Raw genomic sequence first — 13,798 nt, 5'->3', positions numbered from 1 at the left:
AGTGGGAAGATCAAGGCCTCATAGGGAAAAACCCATTTGCACCCCTCCCCCCAGCCCAGGTGATACTGTGCATCAATACTGGCGGCTGAAGCAGCTTACATCAAAGCAAAAGAAGAATGGGAGAAATAAGGACAAAGAAGTTGGGGTCCCAAGCCCAATGCAATGAGGAAGGCACTAAGGCCTATGAACGAGGCGACAGCCCTTCTTCAGTACCAGATCTATTCCTCGCCCTGCAGAACATTGGGCCGCAACACCAGTTCTTCACAGTTGTGGACTTAGCCAACGCCTTCTTCTGTCTGCCCTTAGACCAAGGATCTATGGAGTATTTCGGTTTCTCCTACAAAGGACAGAGATACACATACACCAGACTCCCACAAGGCTATAGAGACAGTCCAGGGCCTCTTCAACAATGCTTTGAATACACACCTGGAGTCGCTACAGATCCCCCAAAATGTTGTCCTGCTACAATATGTAGATGACATTCTCCTGGCTGCACCAACAGCTGAAGCATGTCTCACTGCAACACATTCCCTGCTCACTCTCCTTGCCAAGGAGGGCTACAAAGTAAAGAGAGAAAAATTCAAGTCTGCAGATGTATGGTTGCATTCCTGGGCAGAGAGATCTCACATTCAGGTCACACTCTGACACCGTCACAAAAGACCTCAATCCTGACCTACAGCAGGCCGACCACCGTGCAACAGATGCCGGCCTTCCTGGGCCTCACAGGTTACAGCCGAAACCACAGACAGAGAGAGAAGGAAATAGTGGCTGAAGTTGGGAACAGAAATCTAACTGCAGTCCTCACCTGGACCCAGGCAGCGGAAGAAGCCTTCATAGCAACGAAGCAGGCACTAGCACAAACTGCATCACTCTCGGCCCCAGACTAGACCATCCCCTTCCACCTAGATTTTTCTGAAAAAGCTGGCATTGTGAATACTGCCGCACATTCACTTTCCATATATATATACTATGTTTACCTGTAAGTTAGGCACTCGCTCACTCTTAGAGTCAGTGAACTGTGGTTTCCAGAGCAAAGAGAGTCCATGTACATGTGCTTTTAATTCTTCAATGCTCAAATACATTTTTTAAAACGGACTTCCGACTTTGAGTTCTCATTACTTGTAAAATAACAAACACGCTTAACACTAAACTTCTTCCCCGGAGTTTCTGTGCTCTGTCGTCCAGTAGGTTCTCATGGATCGTGGCTGCTGCTGTGATCCTGCATGACGTCTACTACATATATTATTACTGTCATTACTGCTACCATATCTCCATTACAGTTTATAGTTAGTTGATGATTTGCTGCTGCTGTGCATCTGTGTCTCTCTATCTCTATCACAGGTTCCACTGCTACTGTAATCATTTTATCATCCATTGTGATTCATTGTCATTTTATCATGCATTGTAATTCATTGTCATTTTATCAGTTATTGTAATTGTACAATATGTTTGTGTTGATTTGTCCTGTACACGTGACATCCATTGCACGTCTGTCCGTCCTGGGAGAGGGATCCCTCCTCTGTGGCTCTTCCTGAGGTTTCTTCCACCTTTTTTCCCTGTTAAAGGTTTTTTGTGGGCAAGTTTTTCCTCACTCGAACCGAGGGTCTAAGGACAGAGGGTGTCACTCCCTGTACAGACTGTAAAGCCCTCCGAGGCAAATGTACTTTGTGAATTTGGGCTATACAAATAAAATCTGATCTGATTTGATTTGATTTGTGTATGTTGATCATCCTGATAGGAAGGGGTGCTATTCTGAGCAACAGCAACATAACTGCGGGTAGCAGTGCAAGCAGGGGCAGTAGATGGCTCATCTTTGGGCTGTTTATATGTCATGTATGAGGAAAAAGGAAAGGTGCTTAGCTTCCTAAAAATTCCAAACCACCAGAGCTAGTCATGATGATAGCTCATGATACATTTGTATTAATTATACTGCATTCATATTCATATTCATTCATTAACTGTCTGCAGTGGACTTGTGTGGAAGCATTTACATTTGTTATGTTTCTCCACTCATTTATTCAGATTTTTCCATCTGTGTATATACTGTACACACACACACTCACAGTGAGGTGTAGTGCAATCAAAGTGACAGTAATGAGCTTCATGGCTTAACAAATGGCCAACTAAGCCAAAGCTCATGCATGGCGAGGGTCAAGCATGGGAGAGGACACAGGGAGAGACTGGAGCCTGTCTGCTCCTGTGGTCTGCTCATGTGTTTTTCAACCATAAGGAATGCTTGTACCAGGTCAATGACCTTTACATTTAATTTTTTTTGATTTGTCAGAATTCTATCATAAAATGGGATCATGTCTTTGTATTTTGTTTACTCCAGGAGTTGTGAAAATCTGCAATTTTCGCCCCTCGTGTGGACATAAATTCAAGATGGCTGCCAAACTAATTTCATGGGACAAAAGTTGACATAGGCAAAAATTCTTCACTAGATCCCATTAGAGTCCTAAACAAGTTATTAAAAATACCATGAGAGTGGATAGGAACGTTTTTCTGCTAGATCAGTGGTTCTTAACCTGGGTTCGATCGAACCCTAGGGGTTCGGTGAGTCGGTCTCAGGCGTTTGGTGGAGCCTCCACCCTGGAATTTTTAAGACCATTTGTATAAAAAAAATCTTTGTGAGCAATTGTTTTCGAGGATGCTGGACATAAAAACTAAGAAAAGGAACAGACTTTGCTGTGAAAATGACATGAGACTGGCACTTGCCAAGATGAAGCCACGCATATCTGAACTGGTCTCTCAAAGGCAACAGCAGAAGTCACACTGAGGTAAGTTGTTGTGAGTTCATGCACTGTGTTGGTTTTGTTATTTGAACAAGGTGATGTTAATGCACGGTTCATTTTGTGCACCAGTAAAAAAATCATGTTTTATTTTTTACTAAAGAAGGGTTTGGTGAATGAGCATATGAAACTGGTGGGGTTCGGTACCTCCAACAAGGTTAAGAACCACTGTGCTAGATTATGAAGGACAAGAAAGTTTCTGTTCAAACCTCAGCTGGGCCTTTCTGTGTGGAGTTTGTATGTTCTACCCATGTCGGCGTGGGTTCTCTCCGGGTAACAGGAGCAAGATCCAGATTTGGCTTTGGATGTTTTTATTAATTATTCAAAACATGTTACTCTTAACTCTCAGGTGGTAAATGAATGTGATTACTAATTCACCTGTTTGTTCTTTCTCCATGCTCCACACACCACCTACTGTGCTGAAAGGTAACTACACCAAATGATCACGTTCAGTTTCACACACACTCAAATACAAAAATGGCTCAGACACAATGGATATTTGTATATATGTTTTTATTTCAGCATTATGTGATGGCGTAAATATTAGAAATGAAGAAGATGGCCTATCTAGTAGATCAAGTAAAGACAGAGTAATGAATACTAATCAGGTAAATTTAGATTAGTGTATATAACAGTACCAGTCAAAAGTTTGGACACATCTTCTTTTTTAATGTTTTTTCTTTATTTTACTTTTTTGCTTTGTAGAGTAACACTGAAAACATCTGCAAACTATAAAATAAGACATATGGAATTATGTGGTAAACATAAAAAGTGTAAACAAAGTTAAATCTGTTTTATATTTTAGATTATTTTCTTTGATGACAGCTCTGTACTCTCCAGGGTTTGAAGTTGTTAATTTGAAAAACAAAAAACAACAACAAACAAAAACGAAACAGATGTTTGTCACTGAATTCAATAACGTCTCTAGACAGATGATAATACTGTATTATGAACCCACAGTGTTTCAGGCTAAACTACACTGTACAGTTCAGCTTCACAAATATATCTGGCAACGTTTATGTAACATCCCATAAAACACTTTCATTTTGTCTGTAGGTTATCTAAAGGTTTTTCCAAGTACAACTTTCAGGGAACGTTCTCTCATGGTTCTGTAAATGTTTTAAATATAACTTTTACCATCATACGGTATAAGTCACTGAAGTCCTGCACTCAGATGTCGCCGGCAGTGCCTCATCCAGTCCGCGTGAGGACCAAGAATAGTCCTCAGATTAAGGGCGCTCTGATCAGTTCAGTACAGATGGTAGATATTTTTGGCAACCTGTTTGTCCATTTTGGATCAACTTTTTCTAAGTGACAGACAACAGCACCCAGTGACATGGTTCTGATACTGTTCTCTCAGCACTGAATAAACATTTCAAACTGGATTTGATCAGAGCTCTGTTCCCATTCTGACTGCTGGGTTGGCTGGACACACACATTTCTTTACTAAATGATTAATACATTTAATGTCTGCACTTTGAACTCTTGCACATTACCCATATTAAAACATATTTATTTTGTTTATATATTTAGTACTTTTTTGTACTTTAGAACTTTTAGTACTTTTTTATCTTACTATTTTAGTCTTCTTTTTTTTTAATGTCTGTTATGCGCCACTAACACCAAGACAAACTCCTTGTATGTGTACAGGTGAGTGCAGGCTGCATGAATGGAGGCCTGTTGCCACGGACGCGGCGCGCTGTAATTCAAGGGCTGCCCACTGTGCTGTCTACCGCGCCAGGAATTCTTTCCTCAATCTGATTGGTTGCTTCTCTCTCACCAGACATCGTACATGTCACGCTATTGGACCGCCGATACAGCTTTCGCGCGTGGTTGTGATTCCTGATTCGGATTGGCCATAACCCTGCGGGACTCGGTAGCGTGCACGTCGTCTGTGAGCTGTGATTGGATTAGAGGCCAGGTGCTGTAGTTCATGGTGTCGGCTGCTCTGTCACCGTCATATATAAATACACTTTTACCGGACTGACGAGGTGGATTTGCTGGTTCGAGAAGAAGAGCGGAACGGTGACCGTCACTGTCGCAGGGTTAACTTCAAACACAGGTGAGAACTTTACAGTACTGCTGTATGTCAGTCATTCCGCTGGACGCCTGGCAGCTCGGCTGTCTGTGTGATGCCTGTGTGACATGTTAAGGTTGAATAAGATGCTGAGTCACGGTTTAGCTGACTTACTCTCTTTAAATCACAGACACAGGCCGGCTAACGTTAGCTAAACGGAGCTGCTGTCCGGTCATATGAGCTGGATACGGACAGGATGTAGGTCCGTCATCTATTTGTTCCGGGTAGCAATGTCGAAGTCACTCAGTGTTCTGAGTGACTTCGAAACTCGATGTGTTGAGTCCGAGTTTGACCCTGAAACACTTAAGACACGTTTAAGATATAACAGGCCGCTCTTTTCACTGAGCGACTGTACAGTGACAGCGAGTTAACGGGTTTAAAAAATTCTGCCCCGGACATAAACGACTTAGCTGAGTTAAGGAAATCCCGTTACCCTTTCACCCAGTTTGCTCTCCTCTGTGCTAATCTGCTGTGTGTCCAAACACGAACTGCATGTACATGTTCACTGAAGCTAACGGACGTGAAATAAATGCGTCATTAACGCAGCTAACGTTCATTTAAAATGTCCTCTGTTAGCTCGTATAGTTTGCTAGCTTAGCAACTTTGCACATGTTTTGTGTCAGCTCGTGCTGTGCACACAGACTGCAGTCTGTTGTAGAGACTAATGTGACGAGCTTAGCTAACATGTAGTCAGACCATTTCTGTTAGCTGACGTTAAGTAACAATAGCCGTCAGTGTGACACTGTGTGTGTGTGTGTGTGTGTGTGTGTGTGTGTGTGTTACTGAGCGGATGGTAGCACCATGTTAGCTCTTCTAAAGTCAGTGTGGAAGAAGAAGCTCACATGCTGGGTGGTGCTCTTCTGACTCTGATGTGTATGTGTTCACCCATTCCAGCATCAGCAGTCAGGAGGCATCGCAGCATTGCAGCCGCCCGATTAGGCTGTAGCTCTACAACCCTAACAACCCACAACATATTTATCAAAATAATATAAAACCTCTTTTCAACCTGTTCAGGATGCCTGGATCAGCCCCGATCAACTGCCTGGGACCATGGCCCAAAGACGTGGGTATCATAGCCATGGAACTCTACTTCCCGTCCCAGTATGTGGACCAGGCCGAGCTGGAGCAGTTTGACGGTGTGCCAGCTGGTAAATACACAGTTGGCCTGGGCCAAGCCCGTATGGGCTTCTGCTCAGACTGCGAGGACATCAACTCTTTGTGCCTGACGGTTGTCCAGAGGCTGATGGAGCGGAACGGTCTGTCCTACGACAGCGTAGGACGGCTGGAGATCGGCACGGAGACCATCATTGACAAGTCGAAGTCTGTCAAAACCGTCATCATGCAGTTGTTTGAGGACTCAGGCAACACAGATGTGGAAGGGATTGACACCACAAATGCCTGCTATGGCGGCACAGCTGCACTTTTCAATGCTGTGAACTGGGTGGAGTCCAGCTCATGGGACGGTGAGTGAACAAACTTGTTAATGTGTGTTATCTTTTCAGTATCATGTTTCTCTTTAGACAGAGGAGCTGTACCAGTCTTTAGAATCAGTGTTGTCATTTCCCACAGTGTTCTTTTCCTCAATGCAGGGCGCTATGCCTTGGTGGTAGCAGGGGACATTGCTGTCTACGCTACGGGAAGTGCCCGGCCTACAGGGGGTGCTGGTGCCGTGGCCATGCTGGTTGGGCCTAATGCACCTCTGGCCTTTGAACGAGGTTAGTTAAGTGAGAACCTTCTGTTGTGCTTAGTTTGTTGATCTGGCAGCACTCTTCAAATACTCACCCCTATTGACCCCGCTGTTTGATTTAATCATCACAGACAACCTGAGAGCAGGGCTCTCTGTTGTCTTCTGTTTTTTCATTTGACTGATTTAATTAAAGTGTCTACTGGTTAGATGAGATACTGTGTTATTATGTTTTGATCTGTGTGTCTGAATACCAAACCTAGCTCAATCATTGTGGTTTATTAACAGCAATGTTGTGTCTGTGATCCAGGTCTACGAGGAACACACATGCAGCATGCCTATGACTTCTATAAGCCTGACCTGGTCTCTGAGTACCCTGTGGTGGATGGCAAGCTGTCCATAGAGTGCTACCTGAGTGCCTTGGACCGCTGCTACTCTGTGTATCGCAACAAGATCCATGCACAGTGGCAAAGAGGTGGGTTCAAATGGTTCTTTCCACAAGGTGCTTTGCTTTTATATTCTTCTTACAGTTAGAAAAGACTTACTTTCCATATCAGCTCTTATCGCATGCAGAGAGATCACTGTCGAGGTTTGGACTCAGCAACTGGGCAAAAAAGATTTTAAAAATAATAAATTAATCATAATAATAATACTTAATAATAATACTAATAATAAATAAGTAATTATTATTATTATTATTATTATTATTATTATACATCTAAACCTTTTAAAAACATGTACAGTACAGATTCCTATCAGAAAACACAACACAATAAGAGCAGCTGTGATATTATTGGTGACAGTAACAGTGTGATGAATCTTCTTTACCTCTTTCATTTGATAGTTGAGTAGCTTTCTGCAGAAAAGGAGCTGCACGTGGAGTGGAGGCACTGCTTGGATAACAGCCTAATTAGTTAAGAAGGTTTAGGACATTACCTGCTTGCTGTGCTAAGAAGTTTGCCTAAGTTCAGTGACCATAAAATAGTTTAATGAGATGAGCCTTTCACCCAACATGTCAACATCTACAATATCTGAGAACATGAAGTTGTTAGAGACACAGCCCATTTCCAGCTCTACACTCTGAGCGCTGTGTATTCATGACATTGCAAAGAAACAGCATGTCAGCTTGTTGTTCCTGACCTTGAAATGAGCTTTGACATGTTGGTATTTTAGTACCTAATACAGTGTGCAGGATGCAGAGGTGCAACAGGATGAGCGTTGTAGACAGATGAAGGACAGGCAGGCTAAGTGTTGGTATTGGGGTGCAAATTGCCCACTGTGTGGAGTTGTTGATACCAAACAAAGCAGGTAACAGTCATTTAAAGCCGGCTCATATGATCTAATCACTGTTCGTCTTGACAGAGGGTTCAGAGAAGCGCTTCAGCCTAGACGACTTTGGCTATCTCGTCTTCCACTCTCCATACTGCAAGCTGGTGCAGAAGTCGTTGGCTAGACTTATGCTGAATGACTTTCTGAGCAATCCCAACCCCAACACTGAGACAGGACCCTTCACAGGCCTGGACGCCTTCAGGTACGCTCAAAACGGAACAGCTTACAAGTTAACTTCAGCATCATGTGGCCTGTGCTGTATCAGTCAGCTGTTGATCCATGATGGTCAGTCAGTCTGCTCTTGATATGCCTCTTTGGCATAACTCCTTTTGAATTTATTCTAGATATTAGACAATAACAAGTTGCTGATAATCATGGTTTGGATTGCAGAGATGTACGGCCTGAAGAGACTTATTTTGACCGGGATGTGGAAAAGGCCTTCATGAAGGCCAGTGCAGATCTGTTTGAGAAGAAGACCAAGTGCTCCCTGCTGATCTCCAACCAGAATGGAAACATGTACACGCCCTCTGTCTATGGCTGCCTGGCCTCACTCATTGCACAGTATGTCTAAGAAATGACTTCATTTATGCATCTACTATACTTAATCTCTTTCTGTAAAGATGTGTTATCATCATGATCATCAGGAGGGACCTCAAAATTAAGATGATTGTTTATTGATGAGATCAAACATTTTAATTCAAATTTATTGCAAGACAACAAAGATTGCACTGTGTCAATAGTGTATGTATGTATGTATGTATGTATGTATGTATGTATGTATGTATGTATGTGTGTGTGTGTGTGTGTGTGTGTGTGTGTGTGTGTGTGTGTTCATTCATTTTATTGGCTTAAGGTGCACATATGCACAGTGCTAATAGAAAAAAGGAAATAGGAGGGAAGTATACTAATGAGGAAATATACTGACGAGTGCCACACTCCTGTAGTGTAGACTGGCGAGGTCCCGTGGAGGTAATTTCAGCAGGGTGTTTTGCTTTGAGGTGATATGTTAAAGTCGTGTTACTTCTGTGGAATTTAAATTCGGCTTTGCAAACTGTGCAAATTACCTTGTTTTTGTCCAACGAGCCATCGGGCAACTTTTTAAAATGAAATGTTCCCCCTAAAAGTCTGTCCTTATCCATCATTCCGCCATAGACTCTCCTTTAGTTAGGATAGATCATAGACATATACATAGACGCCTCACTCAGCAGGTTGGTCCGTTGCTGCGATACGTTAACGTGTCCGCCATATTGGATGTGGCAGATCTGCCCGTAAACTAAAACAAGCAGGGCCGGTTTTAGCTATGGGCAATGTGGGCGACCGCCCAGGGCGCAGTCTTCGTGAGGGCTTTAAGTTAATGCCTCTTATACACCCATTCACACACACACTAATATATCTGGGAAACAAAGCTCTACTTTGCCACATCCAACATGGCGGCGAGGTCGACGTACGATTCAGCGCTCAAAAAGGTTATGGGTCAGCTGCCACCGGAAGTAAACAAAACCGCGTTAATTGTGTTAATTTTTTTTTGACGCGTTAATTTTGACAGCACTAGTAATAATGTTTGTTGCCTGTGTGTTGCAGACAGACAGCTTCACAGATAGCAGGACAGAGGGTTGGAGTTTTCTCCTATGGTTCAGGATTTGCTGCTACTCTGTATTCTCTTCGAGTCACACAGGACCACACACCCGGTAAGTCACTCACCATTCCCTTCAGTTGTGTGATCTGGATAAAAACAGAATATGTATAGTCATGTGAGTTTGTGTGTTCTTCCATGTGACTCATCCATGTTTGTTTCAGGATCTGCTCTGGACAAACTTGTGGCCAGCCTGAGTGACCTGCAGGTCAGGCTGGACTCCAGGACGAAGGTATCACCTGCTGTCTTCTCAGAGAACATGAAGCTGAGAGAGGAGACACACCACTTAGGTATGACTCTTCTGTCACTGCCACTCATGTCTAATGTCTCGTCATATCTATAATGTGATAAATGGTAACAGCTTTTAATGTGATAATACGGGGTATGGATGTAACTGTTTTTTGGGTTCACAGTTTGATCCAAAATAATTCTTGTTTCAAAGTCCAGTCATAAACTTGCATGCCATTACAGTGATAATTATTTTCTTTTCCATGTGTCTGTGCAGCCAGCTACATCCCTCGAGGCTCAGTGATGGATCTGTTCCCAGGGACATGGTACCTGACACGAGTGGATGACAAACACCGCAGGGAATATGCCCGGAGACCTCTGGACAATGACCTACCAGCAGAGCCAGACCTTGTCCGCTCCACCGCTGCCACCGAGGTACAGGCTGAATAAACGTTAGGTTAAGTTTTCTTATTTTAAATAAATATCTAATGTACAGTCAGGTCCATAAATATTGGGACATCAACACAGTTCTAATTTTTTTGCCTCTATACACCACCACAATGGATTTGAAATGAAACGAACAAGATGTGCTTTAACTGCAGACTTTCAGCTTTCATTTGAGGGTATTTACATCCAAATCAGGTGAACGGTGTAGGAATTACAACAGTTGTTGTATGTCCCAATATTTATGGACTGTAGATAAACACAGTGACATCATTACATTGATAGGGGAGAAATGACTTTACCTGTAATAGCTACAAAGATAAAGTCACTGGAATCTATTTTCACAGAAGTAAATGGTGTAAAAAAAAACAAAAACAAAAAAAAACAACAACTTGTGAATGAATTAGTCCTTGTCTCAGTGAAAAAGTCCTCTTTGGGATCCCAGGAACAAGTGAACACTACTGTGCTGCCACTGACAGACACTGGTCGTGACACACACTTTGTCTTCTCACCTCGATTTGCCTGACACGTCTTCTTCTTGATCTATGCATCTATGAATTGTGTAAATGAGCAGTCTAAGTCTATAAATAAAGCTAGTGACCGCTCTGGCACAGTGATGCAAGCTCACCAGAACAAAACCAACAAAAGAAAAGAGTCTTCAGATGATATCTCAGGGTAGAGGATATCACTGATTAAAATAATCAGTATGACTTCTGTAAACATAAAATAGTCCAACATTAGACAGACCAAACTCACTGAAGTGTACACTGGTACATACATGTGGGCAGTACAGTGTGTACTATACTTTAAACATAATTCTTCCACCTGTGTCAGGTGATCTGAGAGGTCTGAACGGGTCAGAACTAAGCAGCAGATCAGGAATGTCTGTGTAATCTTTATTCATGATGTTCACTGGCTGTTTTTTTATTCCTTCTAGCATATCCCCAGTCCAGCCAAGAAGATGCCTCGCATCCCGGCAGCTGCTGCTGTACCTGAGGCTGCCATCAACCACTGAGCATACTCAGCTTACCTCTGAGAGGTATCAAGGTCCAACAGTTTGACAACTGTAAGAACTATACAACAGTATAGGTCAGAAGGCTAACAGAAGACGACCATGTCGCCTCATTAAGTGTTGAGTGGAGGCATGTGGGCAGCTGTAGAACCTCCTCACCTGTACCTCTCCCATCATCACGCTGTTGGACTGTAAATTCTGTATTTGACCACAGAGTCTATTTTGATCACAATTTCTTGTTTTAACAATACTTTGTTTCAAAGTTAGCACTTTTTAAATGTTTCCTTTTGCATTCGTACAAAATGGACAGTTGTATATTTGGGAGGAGCACAGGCGGACGTTTACATGGAGTGCTGCTGATATCAAATTTAACAAGCAGACTTCCTCCTGGCAGCTGGCAGCCAGTGACAGGAAGAGGAAATTGACATAATTTGGCTTCAGACCTCCTGCTGATTAGAAGAGCACAGGGAAGTGGGCCTCAACCGCCTCAACTGTGTTCATGCATGAAAATAGTGCTGCTGCTGCCATGGAGCTCGTACCCCACTCTGGTGTTTGTGTTCAATACCTCTGTTTTTATGGATAGATGTGGTCAGTTTTCTACTCTGCAGGTTTGTCATGTGACCGCACACATTGAATGGAGTCTTATTTTAAACTGATGTAGCTATGATAATGTAGTCACCATCCACACAGAACATGTCAGCCTTCTCATACTTAGTGCTGATCCTCAAAAAGAACACGTTAAACACCAGTGTCATTTTAGTTTTTCACTTTTCTTTTTATTGCCATTAAATGTCCAAACCCAGTGAATGATCTGACATAGTGAGCTGCTGCTCTTCTGTCAGGCTGCTTCACTTTCCAAAGTAATCCAGTCCACACAGAAGTGCTGCAGGAGATGTACTGTGACATGTTCACATACTTTGTCATACTTTGAATTGTTTTTGTTGATGAAATAGAATGAATTATTTGATTAATCAGAAAATGTTTGATAAGGCATTCATCATTTAACCAAGTGAATATTCTCTAGTTTGATCATCTCACTGTGAAAACTTTTTTTGGATTGTCGGTCAACAAACTAACTAACCTGATTTGAAGTTGTCACGTTGGTCTTGGAGCTGGATATTTTGACATTTTTTAAAATGATCACGGCCAAATTCTTTCCAAACAACTCTGCAACACTATGAGTAGTGTGTTTGATTCATTACTGCACTCACATGTATAGTGACATGTTGAGAAACATAATGGAGAAAGGGGAAAAATCCAAAAAAATAAATAAAACAAAAGGAACCATAGAACCTCATTGGTCTGCATTATCTATAGAGATTGACCAGTGAACTTTTAAACAAAGTGTAAATATGACTTGTGTCATATTAAAAGGCACCTGAGCGTCCTCATCTGTGCTACAAATCCATTGTGACTTTGAGTTTTTACAGACACTAAAGTGAATGCAGATGAAATGATCGATAGTTAAGGGACCTCAGGGTCCTGAGAAGCCCCAGCAAACCACTGAAGCAGCAGCAGTTTGAAGGTTTAATGTGTTTATTTTGTACAAGAAATATTACTGAATTGGTAATATTGAACTGGGGAAAGTATATGATATCAGACAATTCATCTAGACTGTGTGAAATCACAGTGATTGTCTCTCATTACACCACAGCCACACATTCATATAAGCCAATGTTCCAATGAAACAATGCTGTGACTGTGGAATGCAGTGTTCAGTGTTCTCGTTTGTCCTTGTCAGTTTTATTCAGTCAAAGTGTGACATTGATTCCTACTAAAGCCTTAATGTAAAAGGGCTTTGTTTCATGGAGTTCTAGATCTGAAGATTTAACAGTTTGTCTTTTGTCAGCACATTCTTGTTGGCTGTTTTTTTTTTCAGTTGTTCCTTGTTCCTTTTAACAATGATATGACAGTAGTGCTGTCAAAAAAAAAAAAAATGTTGAAAGAGAGAGCTCAGGCAGAAAACATCAGCCTTAACATTGTGTGAGTGTGTTCATGTTCCTGTTGGACATCAGAGCAGTCAGGACAGTCGATGTCAAGGTGACTATGTTCTTGAGAAGCCTTACAATAAACATGTATGACCTGTAAACAAACAAATCTTTTCTTCTAATACTGTACAGATATTCTTTTTAATTGTACAGTCAGAATTAGTTCCTCTGGAGTGGGACCTTGCTCACAGCATTACAAACCACACTGGTGTGGTGTGTGTTTGTAGGGCCTGTTGCAGAGGTTACATGATCTTTGCCAATGTTATGGTAATGTACAGTACAGACAGAAAGATTATTTATGCTGTGTAGATATGAATGAATTTTATCTAGACAGTTTGTTTAAACATGTAGATTCATAATAAATGGAGACTCAACATATGTGCTGTGTGTATAGTTATTCTTTCATTACCATGGAAACAATAAATGGATTTAGATAGAATCCACATTTTTGATATGCTATGTTAAGTTTCCATCCTTCCCCTACCCTGTGACCTTCCAACACAATGTAAACCATCAGATTATAGAGGAGATAATTATACACTAAATACATGAGTGAAAAAAAACATAAGCTCACATAAACCACCTCTGAATGATCTACACATGACTCAGCTACA

The 13,798-nt window shown here is 41.9% G+C and overlaps 1 protein-coding gene across 1 annotated transcript; it reads left to right on the top strand.

Moving 5' to 3' along the window:
* The first annotated feature begins 4,613 nt into the window (after positions 1–4,613).
* On the top strand, positions 4,614–13,562 carry hmgcs1 (3-hydroxy-3-methylglutaryl-CoA synthase 1 (soluble)). Its single transcript, XM_010748909.3, has 10 exons — positions 4,614–4,851; positions 5,881–6,329; positions 6,456–6,581; positions 6,861–7,025; positions 7,913–8,081; positions 8,270–8,440; positions 9,461–9,567; positions 9,677–9,802; positions 10,018–10,175; positions 11,122–13,562. Exons 2-10 carry the CDS (start codon positions 5,882–5,884, stop codon positions 11,197–11,199), a joined length of 1,548 nt encoding a protein of 515 aa, XP_010747211.1. The 5' UTR covers positions 4,614–4,851; position 5,881; the 3' UTR covers positions 11,200–13,562.
* Positions 13,563–13,798: the final 236 nt, after the last annotated feature.

Source organism: Larimichthys crocea, chromosome I, assembly GCF_000972845.2.
Source record: "Larimichthys crocea isolate SSNF chromosome I, L_crocea_2.0, whole genome shotgun sequence".
NCBI classification, from domain to species: domain Eukaryota; kingdom Metazoa; phylum Chordata; class Actinopteri; family Sciaenidae; genus Larimichthys; species Larimichthys crocea.
Note: the sequence above shows the minus strand (reverse complement) of the source record. Positions and strands in the feature narration are given on the sequence as shown.